The sequence below is a fragment of the Harpia harpyja genome, chromosome 14, assembly GCF_026419915.1.
Source record: "Harpia harpyja isolate bHarHar1 chromosome 14, bHarHar1 primary haplotype, whole genome shotgun sequence".
Taxonomy (NCBI): domain Eukaryota; kingdom Metazoa; phylum Chordata; class Aves; order Accipitriformes; family Accipitridae; genus Harpia; species Harpia harpyja.
The window spans coordinates 14338316-14365615 of NC_068953.1; the positions used below are offsets into that span (position 1 = coordinate 14338316).

A 27300-nucleotide genomic window follows, 5' to 3' on the forward strand; every position below is an offset into this window, starting at 1 on the left:
AACACAAGTATTCAGGCAGCTGGGTGCAGCCCCACAGATGTCACAGAGAGGTTGGCCTGTGGACTTTGCAGGAAGTTTCAGGAGGGAAGTGGTACAGACAGTGAGGTACCATGAGCAGGACAAACTCCTGACAGAGGGTACCTCTTACGAGCTTGGTTTTTTGGATATTTTCAAGAGGGTGTTTCCATGACTCCTGGATTAGCTGTAGCAAAAGTGGTGCTGCAATATTCCTCTGTTTTTTCTGCTCTCCACAGGGTAGCAGCTTGTTACCAAGAAATTTCTGACCGTTTATTTTTACATCAAGTCTAGACTACAAATAGAATTCTACATTTTTCACCAAAACAACACATGAATTAAAAATCCCATGGCTTTAAAAATCCCATCTAAAGCAGTGGGATATAATTGGCAGACTCAACAGAACTTTCTTGGTTTGCCTAGGTTCATGGTTTTTGCAGTCCCAGGCTTCAAAATACCTCAACTGCAAATGCTATTGTGGTTCACGTGCAAAAGTTCACAGCGGTTCATGTGGAGAGGGTTTATAGTCTAGGAATTAGTTCTTTGTGCCTCTTTGAGGTAATGATGTCCAGGTAATTATACATGAGACCAGAGGCAGTGCCACATGCTGAGCAGAGGAGAGTGACGTGAGAGTGCAGGGCTGCAGGATGGCACCTTTGCTGGGGTGCTGGGCTGGAGGGGGAAGCAGGCAGCTCCGTATTTCAGCCTCTCGCAGAAGCCCTCAGATGTTGCAAGCATGTGCGTGCTGCAATGCCTAAGGGCTTTGGCAGAGACCCCTGTGCCCAATGTACTTAGTATAAATCCAAGGTCATTGATCTGCAGAATCCTTTGAATAATACAGCACAGGCTTGGATCTGTGATCCTATCAACCTCTGTCTGGTTTTTACCGGGTCTTTTCAAAAACAATGACCTTGTGTCTCTGTCATTCAAGCGCATACATTTTTTACTGACATTTTTAAAGGCCTGCTGGATCAGTCCAGAAGCTTGTCTGGCTTCGTGATTCAGAGTGGGTTGGAAAAGTCCTCTTGCATTTGGCTTATGGATGGAGAATTGTCTGAATGTGAGGGGAGGATGACTGATCTGAGAAGTGATCGATGAACAAAACTGAACCTAGGCCTTCCACACCCCTTTGAAAATGGCCTGGTTTGGGTGTCTGCAGGGAGATATTACTGGTTTGGCTGGTGGTAGTTAAATGACTCGTATTTGTTCTTAAATATCAGGATCAAGGAGAGGTAAAACCCACATCATGGTGGTCTCCAGGGCCTTATTCCCAATTGCTGTCAGTCTAAATTGTTGCTCTTACAGCTGAATCTATTACCCTCGTAATAAATTCTCCCCCAGAGGACAGAAATGAGGTAGAGTTAAGCAGTTTCTCAGTAATCACATAACTCAAGCATCAGGGGCCTGTGGAAGAAAATTATTTGTAATAATATTATTAAAGATTGCATTGTGAATGCTGTCAGAAATATTACATAGTCCCCACCCCAATTCTTCTTAACTTTCAACTCCAAGTGTTGACCTTTTCTAAGTAGCATTTTCTTATATTAGATTTTGTTTTCTTTCTAATACATGATGTCATACATTAAATAATATTTCCATTTTCATATCAAGTGCATCTTTTCCAAGCCACCTCAGGGAATTTCACCATAGTGTGATCTTTGAGAACAACTGCCCAGGGTACATATGTGTATCTCATACTGTAGTCATAGGCTCACTCGTCCAAGAAAGGCTTGATAATACCTACATAATTTCTTATAAACAGTTATCTGGTCTTTTCTTAAGGGAGTCTAAGCTATACCATGGCTTCAATATCACCTCCATCCTGAACCTTTCTTCCTGCAATTTAAATCCATTTTTATCCCACCTATGATGGATGGGAAAATAAACCATCCTTCTTCTCTTTTCAGCAGCTTGGTATCTGAGACACTCCCCCCTCACTCATTCCTGCTCTGTGTTAACAACTTTCCTCTTTCCTTTCAGGTCATTTTTTCTAGATCCGTGTTTTACACTCTCTTCTGGACTAGCCAGTTTGTTCATATCTTAAAGAGTGAAGCTCAAAACTTGACATATAGCTCCAGCTGAGGTCTTACCAGGTCCATGTCTCTCAGGCGGCTCTCTCATTTTCCTTCCCAGTAAGATGTTTTTCTCTCCAGGAGAGTGTACCACTGCTGACACCTCTACGGCCCCACTTTGACCTTGGGGCTAGTGTTCAGTCACATGCAGGTGATGAAATTGGTTCAACAGCTCTATCTGTGACAAAATGGTGTGGGCTTTTAATTATATCCTTGTTGTCTGCTCAAGGTCCTTAAAAAATTGTTAAATAATTTATTCAATTACTTTTCTAGGAACTAGAGTTCAAGTGGCTGTTCCACAACTCCATTTCCTTCTTTTCCCATTTCTCCAAGCTAGACACTATGTTTTGCCTTTTCTGTGTTGCCAGAACTCTCCCTCCCTGATTTTCCATGAATTCTCAGAGGTGATTAGCAATTGCTCTGAGATTTATGAGCCAGTTCTTTAAAAGTCTTAGGATGAATCTATCAATCTCAGTGTTCTCCAACTTTTTCCTTCCCTATTGCAGGCTGAGATCTTAACCCTTTGTTGCTAGTATTAACTATGGCAGCCACTTGATCATGGATGACTTCTTTATTAACAGATGACTTTTTGTTGAAGATACTGAACATGATCATCCATGGGTAGCTCTCCTTCTCTACTGAGCTGCAACTGGTTCTTTTACTTGGTCTTCCTCTTAATACTACTGCATTTATAGAACATTTCCTGTTACTGTTAATGCTTTTCTGCTGATTTTATCTACTTTTGCGCCTACACTTCTGTACTTGTCATAAGAGTAACTGGCAGCTTATTTTCCAATTTAAAAGCAATCTTAAAAGTTCCTTTCCTTACATGCATAGCGCCAGGCACAAAGGGTTCCCAATCCCAATGACTTCTGATGTTTCCGTATTATAATTATTAAAATTCACTGCTGCAGTAAGAGGTAATTATATCCTCTGGTCATAAGAAGAAGTCTATTGAAATGCTGAATTTCATAAACAAGATTAACTTGCTGCATGTAGAACAACCAAGCAGATAGATTTTCTGTATCTGCTTTGACAGACAGTGTGGCTTGGTGATGAATCTTGAGTAAGCAGCAGGTCACAGTGTTTGGACCATGTTGGAAATGCATCCTCATTGCAGGATACTCCCAGGTATTAGGGGCCAGCCTTCCTCCAAATGAGTACATTCAGTTCTCAGCTCTGTGATAAGCTTTATCTATAATGGCAATTAAATCATACAGGCTTGGTGCCTCTGGCTTCCTTCATATAGTTGCAGTAACTCAAAGCCAAAAATCATATTTAAACTTTGTCGTTGTGGTAATAGGCAATTTCTGTACTTGCTCATTCTGTAGGTAGCATGCTCAGGCTGAAGCTTCTCTTGGACCAGCAAAAGTTGTGAATTGCACAGAAATAGTGATATTTGGGTGTGAATTCAGTGCTGAATTCTGTACTTCTGTGTCTCATCCCACGTCAAAGGGTAATAGTGTAGTCACATATTTCATCAGTGGTGCACATCACTGACTAGCAGTTCACCAACAGAACAGCTGGGCTTGAGAAAGAAAGGGAACATCTAGTGTGTCAGCATTGCAGTTTATAACCTGGTCTGCTGTTCCCAGGGCCCATGGAAGTCCTGACAGGAGCAACCACCACCTCCTAGCAAAAATTCTAAATTTCCTATGCACGTCACCCAAGTACTGGTTGACCATTGGCATAACCATGCTTTAATATTGGCCTTTTTTCTAAGAACTTCCTCCATCCTTTTTGCTGCATAAACAAATTTGAGGTGAAGCAAAAATGCATCCTCATAGACATCCTGTTGGAAGCTTGAAGTCTGGTAAAGTCCAGAAGAGCATGGAGGGTCTTAGAAGGGAAGCGTGGCAGTTTTAAAATGGGCAGTTTATTAATTTCCTCTAAACCAGTGTTAGTGGGACAGAAGAGTGACCAGGAAAAGAGCTGGGGAGGTGACCCAGTGACACTCGCTGTGTTCTTCTGAGGATGCTCAGTTACTGCGTGGGGCGAATTAAAATTAATCAATAACTGTTTCTAGGGATTTCCCTCCCACTGGCTGTTTTTTGGGCTGTTTTCTTGTACTTGCATTTTGTCCAAGCTGAATATTGTCTTGATATTTCCTGTCCGTCTTTCTGCCTGCTCTACTTTGCTGCACGCATCTGTCCCGGCTGCAGCTGATCACCTCCAACTGATGAGTCTCCATGTCTGGACCTGCCTGGCTGCAGCTGTCTCCTGGCCCTTTTCTTGAGGTCTGCCTTTGTCATCCCTTGTCTCTGCAGTGCTTTCCACCGTCTGCAGTGTGCTGGCTTAAATGTTATTCTTGTATATGTGCCATCCCAGGACTAAATGAATTTCACTGCACAAATGTGGTGACCTGGATATTCTTCTTCTTAGATGAAGTGTTTGTATGGTGGAGTTTCATTAAAAAGAGGTAAACTGGGCAAATGAGATCTGAGCACCCTTTAGCGTGCAGAGGGACAGGAGCAGTAGCTCCAAGGACAAGAAACTGAGGTTTTTCGAATGCTAAAGGTATGCCACTAATTAGAAAGTAAACATGAACAGACCCTTTCTTGTAAGTGGTGGTATGTCAGAGATAAGAGGCATCCATGTTACCAAGGACTGCCTGGTCTATTGAAATGACTGCTCGCTTTACAGTCCTGGGTAGGTGGCATGTGGGAGACACAGGTGTCCTCTGCAGGTGACCTCCTCCAAATCAGAAAGGCCAGAAGAAGGAGCGGAGCCTCTGTGCAGGAGCGCCAGAGAGGGGACAGCAACTACAGAGAGCACTTCATGCTGCCAGGATCAGTGCAAACCAGTTCGGTCCTTCCTGAGCAGCAGAAGCTGCAGGGGGGAGAGGGGAGCACATAGCTCTTGGTGGAGATCCTCTGCTGCTCTGCACACCAGAGGTCATCTTCAGAAGCAGCTGATGGTGCTGCATGACCTGTATGTCGCATTTGCACTTTTTTCCATTCCTGTGATGGGAAGAAGCTTGTAAATGAATATAGCGTATGCTGGTGCTAGCAGGCAACCCTGACACAGTTGTCCAGACCTTCCAGTGGGAGGGAGTCAAGGCACCAAGCAGAGATGCTTGTGGTCATTCATGCTCAGCATGTCCTGCCTGAGCAACCTCCAGCATCATCAAGACTGGCAGAGAAGGAGGATTTTCTTTAGTGATATCTCAGTCCTCTGTCAGGGTACAAAGGCAGTCCCACACTTTGCATTTTTAGAGAAGGGATCCCTGGAAAAATGCTGCAAATGCAGCAAGCGCTCGTGTCAACAGGGTGCTCTCTGCAGGGTGTGCCAGCTGACGCCGGCAGGAGACCTGTGTCCCACCTGCAAGGGGGGAGCAAGTATTTTGCACTGCACCATAGAGCCCTAAAGCCCCCAGTCCTCCCCTTGCCACCTTGTCCCCTCAGCAGGGATGGGCACATGGCCTCTCTCTTGCTGTCACACCAGCCCCACAGCCGGACCAGTGCCCACCCATGCTCCACCAGTGGCTGCCTGTCCGTCTGTCTGGCCGCAGCAGCATGCAGGCAGGGGTCCAGGGCGAACTGCAGCTCTGTGCGGGGGCTCCGGCAGCCTTGCTCGGCCTTGCCAAGTTGTGAGAATGGCTGCCTTCCCTTGCTTTTTTTTTGTTGTTGTTTGCTCATTTATTAAGAATTGTAGCAGCAGCAAAAATAAAAACTCAATATCGTGTGTCTGTCTGAGTGTGCTTTACTACAAAGTTACAGGCAACAGCAGTTACATTCCCCGCGCCTGAGAGAGATTATGAGGGAGGGTGCAGGAATGTGCATCTGGCAGCACTTTGTATCTTGGCCATTTCATTGTTTTCTCTGCATCTGAGGTTCCCAAAGTTTTGCTTGTGGAGGGCCATTTAATCCAGGGAATAGCAGGTCGGGGCTGCATAACAGATTTCCTCTGCAGGGAAACACCATTCAAGAAAAACTGAGGATGGTTGTAAATAAAAAGTCCCCATCCAGGCTGCCTGCAAAAGTAGCTAGGAACTTTATTTGGGGATCCTGACCTACCACAGCAACAGGGGGAAGCAAATTTCATTTTGAAGTGCAGGAAAATGTAGCTGTAATATGCCAAAACATTAATGGTTTTACTTAAGGCCTGGGGCCAGGAACAGAATCCGAATTAACTCTTCCAATTTTATTTTAATCACATAGATTTTGAGGTAATACTTATAATAAAAATATCTTACTAGAAATGCAGATCATTAACATAAGATTCTCAGGGACCTGGTCCCAACATTCTTCCTAAAAGAGAAGGGATATTTAAAGCATTTAAAAAAGTAATTAAAGATAAATACAGACAACTAACCCAGATTATTCTTTGGACAATCTCAGAATATTTATTCATTAACTTCATTTGAGAATACACCAGCTCTGGGGGTCTGACCAGAAACTCTTCTACGATGCTTTTACTTGCTTTTCTAACTTACAAATACGTTACTCACTTGCTCCAAAATGTTTTTGAAATAGCCATTTTTGGCAGATGACTGCAGCAGAGGTGGAGGTTGCTATGCCTTAGCTTTGCTGTGCATGCTTGTGTGTGCACTTGAGAGAGTCTATATAATTTAAGGGAGAATCTCTTCCTTCCTAGAAGAACAGACACTAATTATTAGCTGTTATCAAGTGATTTCATTGTGTCTGGGAAACTGCAGAACACAGCAGTAGAATCGTGCTTGTTAAAAAAAACATAGTGATGTATGAGAAATGAAGGAAGTAAAGGCATGCCCTGGCACAGACCCTTGCAAATGGCATATGTTTATGAAGGTACGTTGCATAGGTACATTGTACTCTTGAGAGAAAAATTTTCTTTCATAGTGATTTGTATATTTTTCATTATTTTATTTTTACTCATAACTTCTTTTTGCACCTTATGCATTGCTGAAGTAGAAAAGTGTCCCAGTTCCACGTGAACCACAAAAGCAAATGAGTCTGTTGCTAATAGCTCCTGCAATGGCAGTATGCTCACATCATCCCTGGGTGAAACGCTAGATGCTTCCAATCCGACTTGGAGCGGGACTATTTTGCTGCTGGGGGCAGTTCTTTTATTGTGTTCCTGCCGTGGCTGACACTGGGGTTTGTTTACCTGGCTGCTGTGCTCTGGGTCGGGCGATGCTGCTGGAAGAGAGGATGCTTGTAATTCCTGGGAGCTGTGGAGCACGCTCAAGGCGGAGAGGCTGCCAGGCTGCCGGCTGCAGCAGGGCTGGCAGAGGGGTCAGCAAACAGCTGGGCAGCCTGCAGGACCCCGCGGGGGACCGAGGGCCCCCCACCTGCACCTCCAGGAGGGATTTTGTTCTAGGGACCAGGAGGGCAATGCAAAATGTGGTGCAAGGCAGAAAGTCCATGCATGAGGTCGAGTGGACCTGAAAGAGCTGCACAGTGAGCAAGGCACAGGTTTCTTTACCACCTCTTCTTGTTTCTGCTAGGTTTCTGTTCAAGTTTTTTCCTATTTAGGCAGTTATTTCTTCACATTTGTCTTCAGATAAAACGCTGTGGCATTGTTTGGGGACGGTCATGGCAGGAGGGGGTATGGCACATCCCCACAAAGACCAGAGTGGCTTGGGGCTCCCTTCCAGGTCTTTGTGCATGCATTCTGCAGCTTGCTGCAAGTCTTGTGAAACATCCAGCCCTGACACTGCATCTAAACCCACAAAGCCGTCAGTGCTTCTTGGCCCTGGCCGGAGAGACGGGACACGTTCCCACAGGCAGGTGAGGATGGGTGGGCTTGAGGCCTTGTCCTGGCCTGGTAAGGGCGTATTGTGTTAGCATGTATAGGAGAGAGCGCTTAGCCAGGCTGAGCTTTCTTGCAGCGTACGGGCTGGAGGCCCCATATAAAAACATTTGGCATTATTCCCAGATGTTTCATTTCTCCAAAACCAGCTGCACTCACAGGGCCCTAGGAGCACAGAAGACAGGCGTGCTGCCCAGCTCCTTGCCTGCCCTCAAGCCTGCTGTTGGTGACTTCTCTGCCCTGCTTTTCCACGCAGCAGCCCAAGGAGAGGAGTCAAACCGCAAATTTAGGTGGCTATGGGAAGTTTCTTTTTTTAATGGCTTCCAGTCACCTTTCCAGTGCAGAGCACCTGGGGCAAGAAGCATGCCCCCGGCTCCCTGGCTGCCTCTTGGGCCTCTGACCATCTTGCTGGTGTGCCACTCTCTCCAGTCACTGAGAGGTGATCTGTCCTTGCAGCATGTCATTTCAAACTGGAGACAGGCAGTAATGCTGCAGCTGGCCTGACCTGGCCTTGTGACTCTCTGGGCGTATGGGGGTGACTCTTATAGTACAAGGTTTGCTCAACAATAGCCCTGTTGTCCCTGGCTGCCCAGGACAACAAAGCCCTTCAGAGTGCTTGGCCCTGGTGCTCTGGCTTGTACCAGATGCTGATGTCAGAGATGGAGTGGCACATCCCTCCTGAGCAGGGTGAGGGGAGGAGGGCTCCTGCCTCCTCCCGGGCTGTGCTGGCACAGGACATATACAGCCCAGAGCTCTCAGGAGTGCTGGCGCTGCCACATCGCCAGGCTTTTACCTTCTCCTGCCCACTTCCACCCTACCAAGCCATGGTGCGATAACTCGTGCCTGGGGAAGTCTTAGGATCCAGGAGAGCCAGCTCATGGCAGCCTGTGGCAGAGCTCCGGGTCTCAATTCCTATTGAGGGGATGGGGCTATGACTCAAGTAGCTTATGCCAAACGTTGTCATATGCTAGTGAGCCGAGTGTATGTGGCAGCGTGCAGAGCTTGGGCATAGAAACATGAAACTGTGCTACCATCAGCTCTGGATCTCTTGAGAAATCAGCTGTGTCCCAGCTGGCCACATCCTGTTATTTCAAGACATCATGGTAGGAAGACACCATGGCTTCATTTCCTAATAACAGAAAGGTAGCAAGGCAGAGTACTGAGTGCACTGCTTGTTGGTTACCCAAGCTGGCTGTATACTGGCAGATGAACCATTCTCAGACTTCCACAGCTCGTATTGGCTCTGCTAGTTAGCAAATTAGATGCCAAATGTTAACCCTCTGAACAGCAAGAAACAATGCTGCTGAAAGGAAAACAAGAGGAACAGGAGAGTGCTAACTTCTTTATTTCTCTTTGGGAAGAAGAAAAACGACTACAGGTATTTCAGAGAAACTTGACTGCTGCAGAAAAACGGACTGCTGGGAGGGATTGCTCCATCTTTGAGGGAGGCAGTTGGACACAGCTGTACTTGGGAACAAGTGAGAGGTACCAGCCTGGTCCTTCCTGGCATTCTTGTACTTGCCTTTAAACTTCTGTATGGTACATATGCCGACCCTCATGTGAGGGTCTCCAAGGCCGCAGGCTGATGCTGAGTTCTGCCTCTTTTCTCTTCAGTACGCTGTGCCTTAGAGTTTAGGCAGACATAGTGTGTGAAGGTTTTTCTTAAACTGGTGCTGCAGAGCTGAGCCTTCTGCACGAAGGCATGAACACAAGAGATATGCTGCAGTGGTCCCCCATTCCCCCAGGGCTATAACGGGACAGGCACATGTGCGGTATCTCTCTTCATCATTGCTTAGCTTTGTTTTGGACTCGGCTTATTCCACCTCAGCTAACTGGCCTCCTCATCAGCACCTGGAAAAATGAATACCAAGGGCTGGGAAGTGCATGTGCACCATGTTAGGGGCTGCTGAATTGGGTAGCCCACTAGAGGCAAGGCTGCCACAGCTCCGTATCCCCAGGTCCAGACAGCAGTGAGGCTAAGCATGTATTCCCACTAGGCATACCACACAAACTCACATGCATGGTTCTTCTATACACATACACATGGCCAGGTGCACAGATCAACACAGACAGAAACACTCAGCACTCTCACAAACGGCACCAATAGCCTCATCCCGTTCCCCTTTCTGGCTGAAAAAGGATAAAGGTCTGTTAGTGGTGAATGCATACATATATGTAATGTGGAGCCCTCCAGTAACTGGCCTGAGACAGTCTGTCCAGGAGCTGGCCCTGGATCCCAGTCTCCCCAGTTGCTGGCACCTGGTCATGCAGCCCCTGGGACCACAGCTCCACTCCAGTTGCTGGTTCGGAGACCTCCTTGCACACACCAGCACATGCACAGACACACACACACAGAACATCTTTCCAGTAACTGGATGTAGATACCCTGTCTAACTGGCAGATGAGCCATGGAGCCTTTCACCTGACACACACAGACACACATAAGCAAATGGGTCTCAGCCAACAACCAGAACTTATGATCCCTACAGTAGTTGGCTTGGATCTTCTGTTCCCTCTAGTAGCAGCTCAGAGACCCTCTGGCCTCTCCAGTATCTGGCCAAGACTTATGGTTGTTTCGATACCTGGCTAGGCCAGCTTGGTATGCATCCACATGATACACCAGTACTCCAGTGTATCCAGTTGCTGGCATTGCAAACACACCAGCCCCTATGACTTGTGGTCCCCACTCTAGTTGCTGACACTAATTAAATCTCCATGCATGCACATGCATACTGAATGGAAAATAGTTAAAATGGATTTTAATAAGAGGACAGGATGGACTGCAGTGATCAGACTCAGGGCATGGACAGACAAATGTGATGACCAGCTGCCCATTTACACATGACTAGCTCTTTTCATCCCCTTATGACTCTTGTTTTCCCACACTGGTTTCCTCCCTTCCCCCACTTTTGTTTCTTCCCCTAACTATCCCTTGTCTTGTATAATCCAAAGATGCTCTTTGCCTGCATCCTATAATGAGTCCCATACCCCTAGAGGCAGTATCCGTCTGTAAGATGATCTAGAGAGCCTTTCCCTTAACTCATTGTGGTGGTTTTCACCCCAGACAATGGGGCTGATTGATTGCTCTCATACTCGGGGCAGACTCTAGGCAGGGTATTCTGTCTATGGGATTAGGTTATCTCCTATGAGGTTCCCCACCCATCGTTGTCCCTGTGTGTTGCTGTTACTGTTCCTCTGTGCTCCACTGTGTGTGGAGTTGAGCCCTTCATCACAGCAATCATCTGCCTGGTTGACCCCTCCTTGGCCTTCCCAGGCCATGCTGGAGAAGCTCCACTTAGCAGTGCCAGTTCCTTGCTGCTGCCCCATGTAACCACTCACAGCTTCTTTCCCATCCTCACTCTGGCCATCACCTTTCCACACATAGCTTGGCTGGATAACACTAGCCGGGAGGGACTGCTCAAAGGGAATGGGACAGATTTGTCCATTAAATGGCTTTTTGTCCATTAACACAGAAAGGAAAAACAAGCGTGTATTTTCCTAGGGGGTGATTCTTGAGCTTCCTGTGGGTATATATGCATTATACTTGCAGGGATGCACATGTGCATGTGGCCATGGTCACCATGTTCTAAACAGGCTTTCTTACTCAGAGCAGACACCACTTCCATCTGGCTGTTCAGGGTCTTCGGCACCTGCTGTGAGGGTGGTACTTCGTTTCCCCTTTCTTGGTTGCTAATTCAGTGCCAGGACTCTACCCCCTTGTCAGGTAGTGCTAAATACTGTCACAGGGTAGCACTCACACTGGCTGTGAGCACACTCAAAAGGCATAGGAAAGTGATGAACTCACTTGGGAGTGTGCCGAGAGCTCAGGCAGAGCAAAAGGCGAGAAAGCCGGCAGCTGGGCTGTCCTCCTCTGCAAACCGCGCTCACCCTCCTGCCACACCTGCCGCTCCCCAAGTCAGGAGCCATCACAGGCTTTTTATTCTCTTTCTTGCTAACCACCCTCCCCAACTCAGGGCCCCGCTCCCATGCTCTTTCCCCACACTGAATCTCCCACCCCACCTTTCTTATCCTTCCTACTTACACCTGCCTAGCTTCCCTCTCCTCAGCCAAAAAAAGTTGACAGCCATTGCCAAGCACCTCCCTGAACTGCTGTTTTGCCAGGGAGTGAGCATCGTCTGTGGTAGGATCTGGGCCAGACCTGGTGCCATGGGACCCATGAGACCCACCACAGGGGACAGGCTCAGCTGCAGCTCACTGCTGTGGCTTCTTCCAGTCTGGCCCCTTACATGGCTTCGTGCATCAGGCACATATTGAGAAAGCAGAGGTCTGAGCTGCACTGGAGTTACTTGAGTTTTTCAGCTCTGGCTCAACAGCCCCTGTTTTGCAGTGGTCTAGGTGGGATTCACAGATCAGAGCATTTCTCTTCCCACCCATTTTGGTGTCACACACAGCACTGAGCCAGAAAACATCACCCAGTCTGTTTCTCTGGGTCATGTACCCTTCAGAAACAAGTTTGTTTTTCCCTAGTTTAGGGTACTGGCAGAGAAAAGTATACGAGTCCCAGAAGGCTGATTTTCTGCAAACACAGTGCTGTTCATGGATATTACCTTAAAGCAAAGTCCTGAGCACATGCCTGCACCATAGCCAGGGACCTGGGTGGGAGAGGAGGGAGGATTTTGGCAGCTGTGGATCTGGCTGGAATAGCAGGCCCTCAGTGGGGAAGGTAGAGCTGGGTGGGAAGCATGCACACTACATTTCAGAGCCAAATGGGAAATAGAGGGGTGCAGAGCTACAGGAGAGTTGGCCCCAGAGCAGAGACCCACGCACAAGGGCCACCCAGTCCTCCTCCTGGTCGCAGCTGCGGTGGGTTGGTAGGAAGGTGGCAGAGATGGCATCCAAGGAAACAGCAGCTGCATGCAGATGCTGAAGTTATTTAGGAGGAAGAAGGGATGAAGAGGGCTTTGGTGTGGCCCAGAGGAGACTTATTAGGGCAGGGAGATTTTTAAGACTAGGAAAAATGAGAGCTGTCCTGCTAGACTGGCATGTGGGGTATGTGCTGGGCATAGCTCAGCCCACGTCTCCAGCCTGGCAGCACAAGCAGAGCTCTGAGACACCCTAACACTTGGCACAGGCAAAGGGACTGTTCCTCTTTGAGGAGGAGGGCTGGTGTTGCAGAAGGTGGCCAGAGAGGAGGCATGGTGCCCGAAGAAGAGGAATGCCACAGGCCGGGCTGGGGGGGCTGGAGGGGCAGTGGCATTGGCAGTGTCTTGCTGTGTTTCTGCTGCAGAGGCGGTGCCCGCAGGGCCACCCAGGGAGGGCGACTTGTCCCCAGCAGCCATGTGCCGTCACAGTCAGACGAACGGGAGCTGTGCTGGTTGCTACGACAACCGGGACAGGTCATATGACCCGTTCCACTTTCTAAATATAAATGTGTTTCACACAGTGTATGTGACTCCATGGAAACCAAATGTTGAGCAAGAAAGATTGCATAAAAATGAACAAAATACAGAATGACTCAAAGTACTAGAGAGAAAGAGGCTGCGGGTAATGGTGGAGGGGTTCAGAGGTGCCCCAGGCATTCCCCTTTGCCAGGGTGCACGTTGGTGCGGGCACGCCTGTGCCCAGCCTGGGGAGGGTCTGCCGGGCACTTCTCAGTGCTGGTATCTTCATGCCAAACTTGGGATGGACATGAGTGTTGGTGTAGGCATCCCTGCTGCCAAGGTTCTTCTGTGGACTTCTCTCACTAACAATCCTGTTTGCAGCATCAACTGTGTTCAAACACAGACCCCACTTCTTTGACTGCACCATGTCTGCCTTACTTCTGCTTCATACCCTTGGGCTGACACACACCTTTGCTGAGTTAGGTATTTATGAAAACTGCAGTTAGACAGAACATAAACTGAGTAATGTCAGCACAGGGCAAGCTTTTCCCCACAGAACAGAGGGCTGTTCTGGTGCAGGTTCATGTTGTGGCAGTATTCCCCTGCTGTGTCCTTGCATTGCTTCTTGCAGGGAGTTTCCCCTGCACGTTTTGTCCAGCTTTCTGTCACCAGTGATCCTCCAGCACTGGGCAGGACACTGCAGGGGAGCTGCTTAGCTGGACTCTGTAGCCTTTCTTTGTGGTGTTGGGTCTGCAGCAGAAGTGCAGTGTGACTGAGCAAGTGGCAACAGCAGGTAAGAGTACTGACACTGCATTTAATTCAAACCTTTCCCACAGCAAGAGGCACCCCCTTCAGTTGCTCCAAGGCTGCATGCTCTGTTGAAATAGGATCATAAAATCATAGAAGAATTTAAATTGGAAGGGACTTCTGGAAGTCTCTGGTCCAACCCCCTGTTTGGAGTTAGATCAGGTTGCTCAGGGCCTGCATTTGCGGTTTTGGAATTGTTTTGCTTTACCTTGGGTTGTGTGTTAAGGAGAGCCCGTGGGCTGTACTCTGCTGGAGTGCAGTGCTAGCTAGCACATCTTCAGGGAGCTCGGGCTTCTAAGTGCACAGATGTTTCCTCCCTAGGATCCCTCTTTGAAGGGGAATGGGGATTTCCTGCAGTTTGAAAATGGGAAGTGATTTTCCTCTGTTGAGCAAGGCTGAACTTGTCTCAAGGGGTCAGTCAGCATGGGATAGACTGATGTGTGCGGGCCCTTCACTCCCTGTTGCCTCACTTTGCTGTGTAAAACCCCTTTTGGCTTTCTTTTTTTCCACCATTGGGAGGGGATCCCATTGCCAGGTGGTCTTCCAAAGGAACAGGATGAGTTGGGCTACTAACTTGATCAAGAAGAGCGAGAAAGAAAAGAACAAAATAGTCAGGAAGTCAGAAGAGGTGGAGTGGGAGAAGCACCCCCACTGCCTCCCTGCTGGACGTGCTGCCCTGTTCTGAGCTGGCTCAGTTAGACAGCAAGTGTCAGGGCTTCAACGTGCAGGACAGAGCTGGTGCTCTTTTTTACATGGAGCACCCAGGATGTCTGATCCAGTTGTCATTCTCTTCAGACATGCTTCTAGACAATCTGTGCTTAACAGCGCACAGATTAAACACTGTTCCCTGGTCAAGAGTGTCACCTCTGGGTAGGTTGTGATGCTGTGGGGTGGCTGTCCTGCCCACACTGGTTGTCCTCCTCTCCCTGGCATCCCTAACCCAATGCCTGTGGATGTGGGGAAAATGGGCCACAGGTAATGGTCAGGTTCATGTGCTCTGCCCTAAAAAGCACGTCCTTCTGCCTCTTGTCAGTGCTGATGTCCTGGACTAGGTGGGTTAACCCCATAGATCTGCTCTTAATTCATATGCTTGCCTTTGCTAGCTCTCTGGTGCATGGTTTGGTGCTGAAGAGCTCCAGTGCCTTCTCTGCTTTGAGATGCATTTTGCATTTGCTGCTCATTTCTGGTTCCTTTCTTCTGTGCCCATGTCAGGAGAATTCTGTCCCTGTGTTTCTCCAGACAGCAAATCAAAACTATCACCTGTTATGGAGAATGAGGCCTGTTGGGTGGCTGGCTCTTGTTGACCCCTGCATGTACCCCTGCTATATGGACTTCTGATCCTAGGAAATCTCGTAGGAGGGAAGTGCTTGTGTTCTTGGTTTTGAATGTTTCGAGAGATACTTTGATCCCTTTTCCAGGCAGCAAATACAGATGCAGGAGGATTTCACTGGGGTCACACGTTCTCTGCTCTGCTCATGTTGTTCAGATTTCCTGTTTCCTCAACGGTGTGTTGCAGACATCCTTTTCAGGTCCAGATCTGCCTGTCCACCACCATGCAGCGGCTGGTGACACTCCCAGAAATGACAGTGAGGGGAGTGGCGTGTTTCTCTCAGCTCAAAGGCACTGCCAGAGTTGCAAGACTTGGAAGGCAGACGGGATTCCTAGCCCACCCAGCCCAAGCTTCTGCACCGCTGGGTCAGGGGTTTCAGGGTCCTGTCTTTTTCTCTGATTGGAATAGAGCAGATCGTCTAGAAAGAGGCACTTAATCTTGATGGAGGAACTACAAGAAGTGCACAGCCCCCTGATAAGCCATTCCAGTCAATACTTATCCTCATGACTGGCAGATTCTTTTCAATCTGAGCCTATCTAGTTTCAACTTCCAGTCACTGCTGTTCTGTTTTTGTTGGTTCATAATGCTCTCTGCTGATACTGAAACACCCTCTCCATGTAGACAGTCCTCTGTTGTGATTTGCCATTCTCATAAACTATCCTGGCAATAATTCTAAAAGTAGGAACAAGAGATCAAAGTAATAGCACAGTCTTGCTGAGTCATCTAAGGAAGAGGTATGCAAGCAGAAGTGTCTCACTTTTCCTGTGACGTGGCTAGGCACAGGGTGTGTCCCGATCAGCGCTGGGTTTGGGAGAGGTTTGAAGCCTGCCTCGTGGTGCTGCGCCAGTTGTGGCACTGGGCTCTTGAACAGCATCCACCGGCTGCTTCCCATCTCTGTGCTGCCTCCTGGCCCCCTTCTCTGTCTTGCCTCCTCAGCAGGAATGCCTATCATTAGATGCCAGGTTAGCCCAAACTTCTCCCGTATGGGTGTGCAAGCATGGTTCCAGTTTAGCTGTTCTGATGCTAGAAGAAGGGACTACAGAGAGCCTGGCTAGGACAGGGTTGTGTCTGCTAAGAAAAATAGAGTGACAATGTCTCTCCTCTTACTCAGACCTCCTGTTTTGGCAGAGAAGGGAAGATATACTGCCACTATGGCCTCCATGGCATTCTCATTTCTGAAAGGATGCATGGCTGAGTGTGCCAAAACTATGAGATACTTAATCTGTGATGCATTATAGAGCCCAGCCCCATGTGCTACTGCCCCACACCATCTGTGCCAAAGCCTCCTGGTATCTTTGCTTCAATGAGCATAGGGTGGTGAGGAAACCTGGATGAAGCCAAGTTTCATTTCTTCTTCGACTCCTCCCCTGTGCCATTTTCAGTTCCTCTTTCATCCATAGAGTATCAGTTTCAAGCAAAGCTGCTATAGGAGTGGGAGTTCAAGTGTATGTGGGAGGGGATTGCACTGGGACCAGTTAGGGGCTCTAATACAGAAGTGGTCCCAGCACCCAGATGATCTTCCTCTGCAGTCCCCATGGGGGGATAAAGTCCTGCCCAATAGTGAGCTGTTTAGGATCACATTCCTCTGTAAAACAAAAGGACAAGATCCACACATCCATACTCCATGCACATGCAAGCAAACCATTGCCCCATTGTTTACAAGAACTTCTGCATTTGGCAGTGCTGGGGTTTCCCTTACATTCAGTCCTCTTGACCATCACTGATAGGGACTACTGTGCTCGCAACACTTCTTTATTGGCAAAATTGGAAGCAAAGGTAGAAATATTAGTAACTCAAAAATAGAATTGGCAACTGCAAAACGTAATGCTTGTGTGCTTTTTTGAAGTGATATGCATTTTGGTAGAGACTATAGCCAAAACATTGGCTTAACTTTAGTCTTTAAACTTTTTCCATCCAACATTTGCTGGTATCTGCTCTATACTGTCCACATCTGTCTCTTGGCATAGCCTTTGTTTAAGAATACAGCCATGGTACCTGTCTGTAAAAGACCTCTGCTTTTCCTGTAGTCCATCAGGGAGACCTGAAGCAACACTGAAAAAGTGACTCAAAGGATGTTGGAGCAATTGCAGAACTTCCCTTAAGCAAACCTGCGGTATCTGTCCTTGCAGGCTACTGGTGCTGACTGTATGAAATGAAGTAATATCATGGGCCCCTGAAGTGAGCTGAACCTAGTCTTGACCTACTTGGTACATGGGATACTAGAGGACCATATTAAGAAAGAGGGGTAGTGGGAATGGATAGGACTTCTGTTCCAGAAGAGAAAGAAGGTGTTAAGGACAGAAATGCCGAGTGTGCAGTAAAAATGTGTGAAATTCTGTACCTTTTAGATTCTGGAACAGAACCCAGGGTTGGATTATCCCAAATTCCGCTTTATGGGGTGATCATGCACAGCAGAGATAGTCTGGTGTAACTTTGTTTTCTTCAAGGCCAGAGATCTGTGCAGTGAGTCTAAGGGACCCAACCTGCTGCCAAATTCTTCAAGAGCTGGTACACTCCTACACTCTGGAATTTATTTTTTCTTCAGCACGCTTTTGCAAACAATAATTAACGCTGTGATGGAAAGAGTTCAGGAGCTGTCCCAGGATTTGTCCCAGCACTCTGTGCTATCCCTTGGAATATGCTGGGAGAGAGACCGGTTTAGTGGTTCAAAAAATAGCTTGGCGCTGTCATGCTTTCTCTTCTGATCTGACCTTCTCTGCATATGTTACTTGATCCTGAACCTCTGAATGCCTTTTAGCCCTGGCTTTCTCACCAGACCGACCCATGTTTTGGACAAGGACTATGTATGGGTAAAGTGCAAGGACAGCCCCTCAGGAGGTAGTCCTGGACACAGAAATCAACCAGCCTTCTTCTTAGCTGTTATTGCAATTACTGGGATGACTTCACTGGTCAGACATACTCTTTTCAATAGTTTTTTCTTCCCAGTGTTTCATTACATTAGGTGAAACTGTAGAGAGGGGTATGTGAGATGGAAAAGCTCCCCTGCATGGCAGATCACAGGAGCTGAACAGGATGAAAAGGAAGCTTGCACAAAACAGCTTTTGTTTTTAAGGTCCATGTGATAAAAGTATGTGTCAGTGCCATACACCAGTCCACTGGTCTGCATCACCTGCACAAGCAACGCAATGCTTCCAGGGACGTCATGCCTGGGAAGCCTGCAGGCTTATTTTCAGTCTCGACTGAGAGTAAAACCAAACAAAAGGATGATGCTGGATATTAGGGCCATACTGCAGGTTTCAGGGCTGTGTGAGCAAGTTTCTGGTGGTGCCAGTATGTGGCTGTAAAGAACTGGAAATGAGAACGTGGTTATTGGAGCCCTGTTAGAAGTGGCATTGCATAGTGAAACAAGACACTTCTGTAAACACCCATATCATGTTGGAGAAGAACTCAGATCACCCAAAGGTAAAACTGGGATAGCTTAATTTTTCTGTCATGTTTTCATTAGTAGGATGCAGAGCTTTCACGGAAAGCTATATGAAACAGAGAGATGTTTCGGTGGCCTGTATGGAGGGGTCCTGCCCCTGTGATCACAGAACAGGCTAGAACCCTAGCTTCACTAAGACAAGAATTTCATTTAGTGCATTTCTAGGCAATAGAATAACATTAACAATAATGAGAACATGTGCCTTTGGGCAGGCTAATGTGTAAGAGAAGTTTTCACTTGCATTGTTAGCTGAGTTCAGCAAAAAAAAAAGTAACACAAACTGTGAAAGCTTCTGCTTTCTCACATGTACAGCAGAGTGAATGGAACTGTAAATTGATTTGATTAAACCTTAGAGAGCAGAAACAGAGGGGACAGGAATAGATGGCAGAGATCCTACTGATTAATTCTGCATACCACCCTGCTAGCCATAGGCATGCAGAGCATGAGATTTGAGTCATACACCTGGTATGGTACCTTCATATCTCCCAAGCTAAATTGTTCAGTTCATGTTGGGCCAGCTGAGTCTCCCAGTCTCTATTTCTGCTCAAGGAGAGGAACTAAAATCTGAACCAGCATAGGCTCCATCTGTGCTGCAGCGGTCAGGCAGTATTCATCTCACACTGGTCTTGGGTCCATATGGCTGCCTTGCAGCCTGTGACTTGTCTGTGCAAGTACGCTTGTTGAGGCACGAACACAAGATCATTCTCAAGTTCAGTGCCTCTTGAGAGCCATTGTAATAAGAGTTTTCTGAAACTGAAAAGAAACATAAAATAGACTTTTGGCTCCAAAATCATTAAATGTCCCTTTTATTCTGGGTTGGAAGAGAGTTGGAATTTCACTCAGAGACTGAATGTGTAGGAGAAGGACACATCACAGGTTTCTTTCTGATGGTACTGTTCATATGTCTGTCAATGTTTGAACATTATATGCAGCCAGATGCTGAAACTGCCTGTCCTTTGGACATGTCTGTTTGTGAATCTAGTGCAGTCACTTCAGACCTGTCTCCCACCACGTCAGAAGGCATTTTCTGGATAGAGATTAGCTTTCATGGGATAAATAATTCCATTTCACACATTTTTCCTTGTTCTTTTGTATTTCTTCCTTTGAAGGCAGTGCAAACAAACAAACAAAAAATGAGTACATCGCATGCCTGGTTTGCCTTAGGGAATGTGGAAAGGCAAAGTGGAGCTCTCTGGATGTGAGCCAGGAGGAGGCTGTTGGGTTCATTGCCGCACACCTGTAGGGCTGCAACTGGCAATCTTTGGCTATGCATCTTATCTCTACCTTTGCCATATTCAGTGTTCCTGGTTGAAAGGATCAGACAGAGTTCATGCCTCCTTTGGTATGAAGCCCTCTTTGCCAGTCTCACATCAAGCAGCTGCTACCAAGGAACCACCAGAGCTATTTGGAAGAGGAAAATAGCCCAGGTGATGCAATGTAGTGTGGGCAATTACTTGCAGCTTCACCTCTTTCTTTTCTTTGCACCCTGAATCTGTACTGAGGCTTGCAACTGCGTTGGTGAAGAGATGTACGGCTGAGGTGGCACTTGAACCCTGATAGCAGTTCTGTGTGTGTCCCTGGAGAGCAGGTGTCAGCATGACGCTCATCTCCTGCTGTTCCTAATGATCTGGATCACTCCTAGTAATCTGAATCCTAATGATCCTGTATCTGGATGATATGGATCCAGATTACATCTAGATCAGTAATGTATGTATTGCTAATTACAGGCATTATTAGTATATAATCAGCATACTGATAAATTTACTTCAGTACACTACTTCTATAGGCAACATGGCTCTGCAAGTGTTTCTTCTTGAAAATGTCTGAAGGTGATGGTGCCCCTGTAAATTAAATTGGGGCAGCACTTCTATGGCCAGTGCTTTGACCCACCAGTATATCCACATGAAAGTAAGTGAGTGCCAGATGCATGACTTTCTTTCTCAGACACTTGATTATTTTATGCTTTGCATTTTACTGCTTAACGAGTCATTTTCTTGGACAGGTCCAGGTGCTCATGGGACATCAAATACAGAGGAGTTTCATTTCTCTCCCAAAGGATGTTCTGTGTAGCCAGTGCTCCAAGGGAAGATTGCTTCATGTTCTGGATGAAGCTAGCACAGATGAGGGGAGAAATGGACTGAAAGTCTTTGGGTGTATTGCAGTCTCTAGAATGCCAAACCACATGGTCCCTTTCCAGACGTGTGTCTGGTTAGACTTTACATTGTCTAGGTATTGACTTAATAGGTTGGGGTTTTTTTCTTTTCTCAGCAGAAACCCAGAAAGGCAACTCCTCAGATGGGAGAAGATACCTTGAACGGCCATCTTCCCCCTGGCTGGCAGAGCTATATGTCTCCTCAGGGCCGAAGGTACTATGTGAACACCTTCACGAATGGTAAGTGCGGGTGGGGGCTCCATTAAATGTGTCACCCTAGCAGTGCAGATCTGTTTCAGGAAATTGTCTGTCATGTTGATTTTGATGACAAAGTAGACCCAGAGTCAAAGGAATTAATATGACCCTGCCACCATATGAAAGAAAATAATTACAAGAAGATTTAGTCTTCTGGTCCTCTGTCATCTTAATTCTGGCCATTAGAAGACATCTGAAGCTTTTACAAAAGACAGAGAATGTAAAGTAGAAACACCCCTGCCATAAATGTTTTAGAATATAAAACACCATTAAGGATATAATTTTTACCACATTCCTTATTTGCTTTCGCTTTAGCTGGCAATATATATGTCTGTATATGTACATATATGTAAAGTAGTTTGATAGAATGTCAGGTATCACTAAAGCACTGTTAGGGAAAAACAGAAATAGTTAATTGAAAAGTTGCTCAAGTCAGAGTCAGCTTGCCCTTGGAGACGAGGGAAGAAAAACACATGTAATGGGACATTAAAGTCGGAATTTTCAGTCTACATTTGTGTGTTTTATTCACTGTTGTGCTAGTAGAGAAGCAGACAACTCAAGATCTTATCAGCTGCTCAAGACCTGTCAAACTTGTACCACTGCCAGCTTAAGACTCTGTCTACCTGCTTCTCTCATCATGAGCTCACAACAGCATTGCAAAACAGGGACTTGTGGCCAGCAAAACCAGATTTCTTTAGCAGAAAGAATGACAGAATGACAAGGGAGGAGAGGACAGCAGGAGTTCACCTTGTTCACAATGGAGTCAAAGCCATCAGGAATGACCACTGGCATTTCTCTTTCTGACTCACTGTGAGTGCAAGGAGAGCCATGGGCTGTCACAACGCACCTCACAGTCATTCAGGGACTGATGTGTTTTATTTCAGAAGCCTTTGGCCTAGAACATGGCCAAGTCATTATGTACCTGAGTTTTATGCACTGACATCTCATAAGACCCTCCAGAAGGCACATTACCATTAAACAGTGCCTTCATTTTCAAGCATGGTCAGCTCTGGCTCATGGGCAGCATCCCCTGCATGGCTGGGGAGATCAGTAGGAGTTAGATACCCCATCCCCACTGCAATTCAGGGCTGGGCGAGGAGGTGATTAGACTCAATCCTGAGCCATCATGGTGATGGACCCTTACTCACGTGCACTGGGTTGAGGTCAGATAAACCAGTAAGAGGCAGAGCATGTTTTTTCTGTGATAAAAGCTCTTGTCACAGGAACTCTACCCCAGAAAGGTAGATGGCCTGGACAGAGTTTCCTCATAATGTCAGGCAGCTTTTTACTTTCCTCACAAAAGTTACAGGCAATGTAACAAGGGCCAATAGTCACATCCTGCTTGGTAGGTCCAGGTCAGAAATCAGGAAAGCGATTTTCTCTAGGAAGGCAGGATAGCCCTGGCACAGGCTGACCAGGGAGGTACTGGAATCTCCATCCTTGGGGGATCTCAGAACCTGTCTAGACAAAGCTGTAGCTGACCTGATCTGTTGTTAGCAGTGATCCTGCTCAGAGTGAGTAGCTGGGCTGGAGACTTCCAGAGGTCACTTCCAACCAGTCTTTCTCAGGAGAATGCCCATACCACCTATGGTTGTGCTCTCAGCTACTGCAATGGGATTGCTATGCAGCAAGAAATATGGTTCTCAGAATAGCAGAATAAAAGAGAGGGTAGAAGTGGGATTTCTGTGTTCTGGTCCTTGCTTTAGGGAGCATTGATTCAAGTTCTGTTTAGATGAGAAAGCTCCTCACCAGAGTAGTCCTAAGCCCAACCGGCTTTGAAGTTAGGCTTGCTCTTGTTTCCTGTGCTGGACTCAAGAATCATGAATTTCTGAGCCTCCCGCACCTTCCATGAGGGCTATAGCCTTTTGTGAGATAACAGGATTCTCCTGCAGCATGTACAGGGGCACACTGGCCCCTCCACTCCTCCAGCTTAGCTGGTGTACCTGGCAAGCTTAGTTTCTCTCAGCCTGCTCAGTTAGAATATGCTGCTGCCTGAAAGTCTTCTAGCTGTGTAGATACTGCTTGTTGCTCGTTTATTGGTTTGATGATATTGCTTGGGGGTATTTTTGCTCTAGTTGGGTTATATTGCACTATCAGATTCACATCCCAAATGCCTGTGCTTCCTTAAAGTGGATTATGTGCCAAAGAAGTGTCACCTGTGGTGTCATCTAGGCCTCAGACAAAGCAGAAGCCGAATGCAACCTCCAGGCCTTTCTGTTGAAGTATGTGATGAAGCCTCATCCAGCCCTGGCATGAGCAGCTGTCTGGACACTGTTTTGATTTAATCTGACTGATCGGCTCTGACCTTTGTCCCTGCAAAACTGGTAGTGCAGGACTATCCATAGGCAGGTTGTCCAGTCTCCTGTTGAATATACACTTTCTTCCTTGACTGTGCTGCAAAGTCGGACCTGCTGAGCCATGCAGTCACCATAAAGTCACGTTTAGCATGCAAGGCTTGCTGTTTTAACAGTGGGATTGCACCTTGACACTCAGGAAGTATTCTTTGGCTTTGAGCCATATGATAAGTCAAAGACAATATGCTATAAAACTGCAGTCCCCATCTTTCCTATGGTAGAGCTGCATTGGTGTGGGTAATGTTTAGTGCAAGTCTCATAGACTGGACAGCTCACTGACTGCACCTGCTGCCTTGTCTTAGCTGCTTATTTGTCCTGTCATTGCTGCAGCTGCTGTTGGGCGTATCAAGATAAACATTGGCAGTGTTTGTCATGGGGACATGGTGCCAGCATACATCTCTGTCACAGGGTTTCATGGGCCTCCTTCCTGCTTTGCCTCTGTAGCACCATTGTTTCTGCAGCAGGAGCTAGATCTCTTTTCTGTCAAGGTCTTATTTGTGTAGATGTACTCCTAGGTCACTCTCTCTTTATCATAGCTATCACCAGATGATGAAAGTATGCTGGAGCTTTTGAGAGAGATATACTACTGTTTAGTGCACAAACATGGTAACTCAGAGGTCAGTGGAAGCTAGCTGGTTGGCCTTCAGTCTGATCCATCTAGTTAAAGGTCTCCTGCTCACCATTACCCACCAATAGCAGTTGATGGAAAACTCTTGGTTTGTAAGGTCATAACCATTTCTCAGATCTCCCAGGGACCAGTCATCTCTTTACTGAGATGGATGATCAGAAAGTGTTTCAAGACCTCCTCCACATTCTTCACAAATACTCTCTATTTTTTTTCTACCACGGGGAAGTCTGGGTGTTCAGCAGCTTCCACACAGTGACTCACAATGTGGCTGGCTGACTGCATGTTGACTTGCTGTAAAACCACTGTAGGGGGGACAGCTATTGCTAGAATGTACATCTGGTCTCAGCTGAAAGAGAAGGGACATTGCTAACCCATCAGGGAATACTGTAGACCCTGTGCACATTGCTTTCCCATGGTCTTTCCCCTCTGATTCCACAGCTGAGACCGTCTGAAATGATGATTTTTCTCATGCCCCACACATGCAGCAGGAGACTGTGAAGGGTCAGGGAATACTGCTTTGGGTGCTGATGGCAATAGTGCCTCTCAGGAAAGGCATGAGCACTTCTCTTGCTAGGACACTGCACATCCTGACAAACTGTATTGATAACTTCTCCTTGCTGGACAGAGGTCCAGCTTCAGTGGGGTTGATGAAATGTAGGCCTACAAGAGAAAGATGCTAGAGGTTACCCACCCAACTACTGTTGTGTCTGGTCTTAGCCAAATGCCAGCAATGCTCTACGTGTATTAATCCCATATAGATGGGTGCAACAAGTATACTTGTTAATGTACGGACTATTACAAAATACAAGATTCTGTGTAAAATACATTTCATAGTTAAACATGCCAGTGAGTCACTAGAGGGAAGAAAAGGGAACTTCTTGAGGCAACAAAGTGTTAATCAGTCAGTCAAACAGAGTAGGTCCCACCCATCTGAGGAAGAAATATTTGCATCTCCAAGGGAGTGAAGCAGTCCTTATTTTAATGAAGACAAATGTCCAAACTATCTCCTGGAAAAAGAATAACTACTGTGAGATTCAGAGTGAAAGATTAAATCTGTCTGAACCTCCTTCAAAGGGCTTGGGAAGGAGCCTTCCCCGAGCCAAAAAGCTTCTCAGAGCTGTCCAATCAGTGTACATTGTGATGCAGACATTCTCAAGGAGGGCTCTCCTTAACAGATGCAACAAAGCAAAAGGTATGCTTGGAGAAAGAAACTCTGTGTAGCAGCCTGCCAGGAGAGGATAGCAATTCAGAGCGATAAGGGAATGAGAAAGAACTTTCTGGTTATTTTTAGTCTAATTGGTTTAATGGTGGTTTTCTTTTTTTTTTCCACTTCTGTCTTTCACAAGCATCTGTACGTACTTTGCTGAAATTAGATGTTGTGAATAAAGTATTTTATTAGAATTGTACATTAACATAGCTGCACTGGAAGGTGAGTTTAAGGCAACTTGGATAACAGCAAGACACTGTTCACTGAAGGTTATGGTAGATGTTTCAGTTGGGGGACCTCAGCCAGTATACTGTCTACTCAGCCCTCCAAGGGCCTTCTGCTGCATGGAGTAGGTGGAGAGCTGGCACCAAGAGGGGTGGGCCCTCTGACATGTAGCAAAACACCAGGACACATACTTTCCAGGGACCTTGTTACACTGGGCTGCACTGAAAAATGAGTTTTTCTTCTCCATTTGGAGCCTTCTGTCAGAGAGGACCTCAGTTTTCAGTCCCAAAGTGGAAGGAGGTTCTGACTTCAGAGCAGTTTAGGCATGTCCCTGTGTATGTCTCATGTTTCCTGCTACCAGGATCTACAAAGCTTCCTATTCAACAGGAAGAAACATGAAATTGTCCTTGAAAGGCTCTGTGGTTGCTATCTGTCATTGACCAAAGGTAGGTTCCCTCCCAGGCTCCTCTGAAATGCTGTGCGGAGCTTCCTTCTGTTTCCAGGTGCAGAAGCTGGGTGTGGATCAGAATCACCATGCCAAATCAAGGGTGTCTTCTCCAGGTGCTGAAGCACCAAATTGTCTAAAGGGACTGTACAACTTCAGCTTTGTTATAGTGGATGGTACTTTATGTAGCCTTTTTTTCCTTCCTTGAAATTTTTGAATCCAAGAAGGGATTTCTATATCTCAACCACGGTCTGAGCTCTGCTTTCTGAGAGAACAAATGGTTTCAGAGGGAATAAATATGACTGGTTATTCTTCTAGATTACAGCAGGTCTCTCTGGCTGCTGTGGAGACTGGGTTCTATGCTTTTTTTCCCCCTCTTATTTTAAATTACTTAGAATACCCCTCCTATGGAAGCTTTTCTGTATTATTTGCTCTGTGCTTCTCCTACCCAGTGGGGCTGAGCCAGGCAGTGGAGCTGAAGTATAGGCAAGAGGCTGTCTACTTCTACTCAAGTATGCAGAAATTTGAGAGGAGAAACTAATAATAACTAGAAGAAGCAGAGAGCTGTTCAGTGGACAGAGTGGGAGATGCTTTCATAGGTAGTAATCTGGGAGAAAAAGTAGCCAGAAAGTGAGTGGAAGGAAGGGCAAGCTCCTCTCCATGACACACAGATCCAGGATTATACTCAGCTTTCATCAAGTGGAGCCCTGCTAGCAGTTTCTTCAAGCTCTGCCTTGCCTGTGTGCTGTGCGCACCCTGGGGACCCTGTGCAGCTGCTTCCATCCAAGGATGCAGCTGCTGAGCCTCCGCCAACAGCGTACTGCTGCAGGAGCTGTTTCTCATCCTACCTTTTCCAGAGTCCAGAGGTACCCAGACTTGGCCTGCCACTAAACTCAGCTAATTGCTAAAGTACTACGTTGTGGTTTTTCCTTCAGGGCTGATGCTAGGTAGCAAATGTAGCACTGCATTTTTGGTTGAACAGCGCTCTGCAAGGTCTCCGGTAGCCTGAAGCCCACAAATCCATGCTCTTGCTTTCTTTTTATACGTGTAACACATCCCTTAGGCATTGCTATCATGCATCCTCCCTTTGGTTGTCCCTTCCATCATGCATGAGGTAGAAGACGGTCACTTATCTCAGCTGTATGCTAAGCATATGTGGAAGCTCCAGGCACTGGGTTCACTGTCTGTTCTTTTAAATGTTGTATTTGGACATCCTCTGAGTGACATGTCCTTCTCTTGCAGCACTCCAGCTGTCCTGTGTGCCCAACCAGTTGCCCTCTCAGTCAGAGG

General features: G+C 46.8%; 1 protein-coding gene across 4 annotated transcripts in view; it reads left to right on the forward strand.

The window, feature by feature from the left end:
* The window catches only part of GAS7 (growth arrest specific 7), a 113609-nt gene that overhangs the window by 18347 nt on the left and 67962 nt on the right, over positions 1 to 27300 (forward strand). For 3 of the 4 annotated variants that reach the window (XR_008238172.1, XM_052807304.1, XM_052807306.1), the window contains exon 2: positions 21013 to 21136. Coding sequence is in view for 3 of the 4 variants with exons in the window: in XM_052807304.1 (XP_052663264.1) it covers positions 21013 to 21136 (124 nt within the window). In the remaining variant the exon portion in view is untranslated. The remainder of the gene's footprint in view (positions 1 to 21012; positions 21137 to 27300) is intronic. The other variant, XM_052807305.1, reaches the window with a different exon arrangement.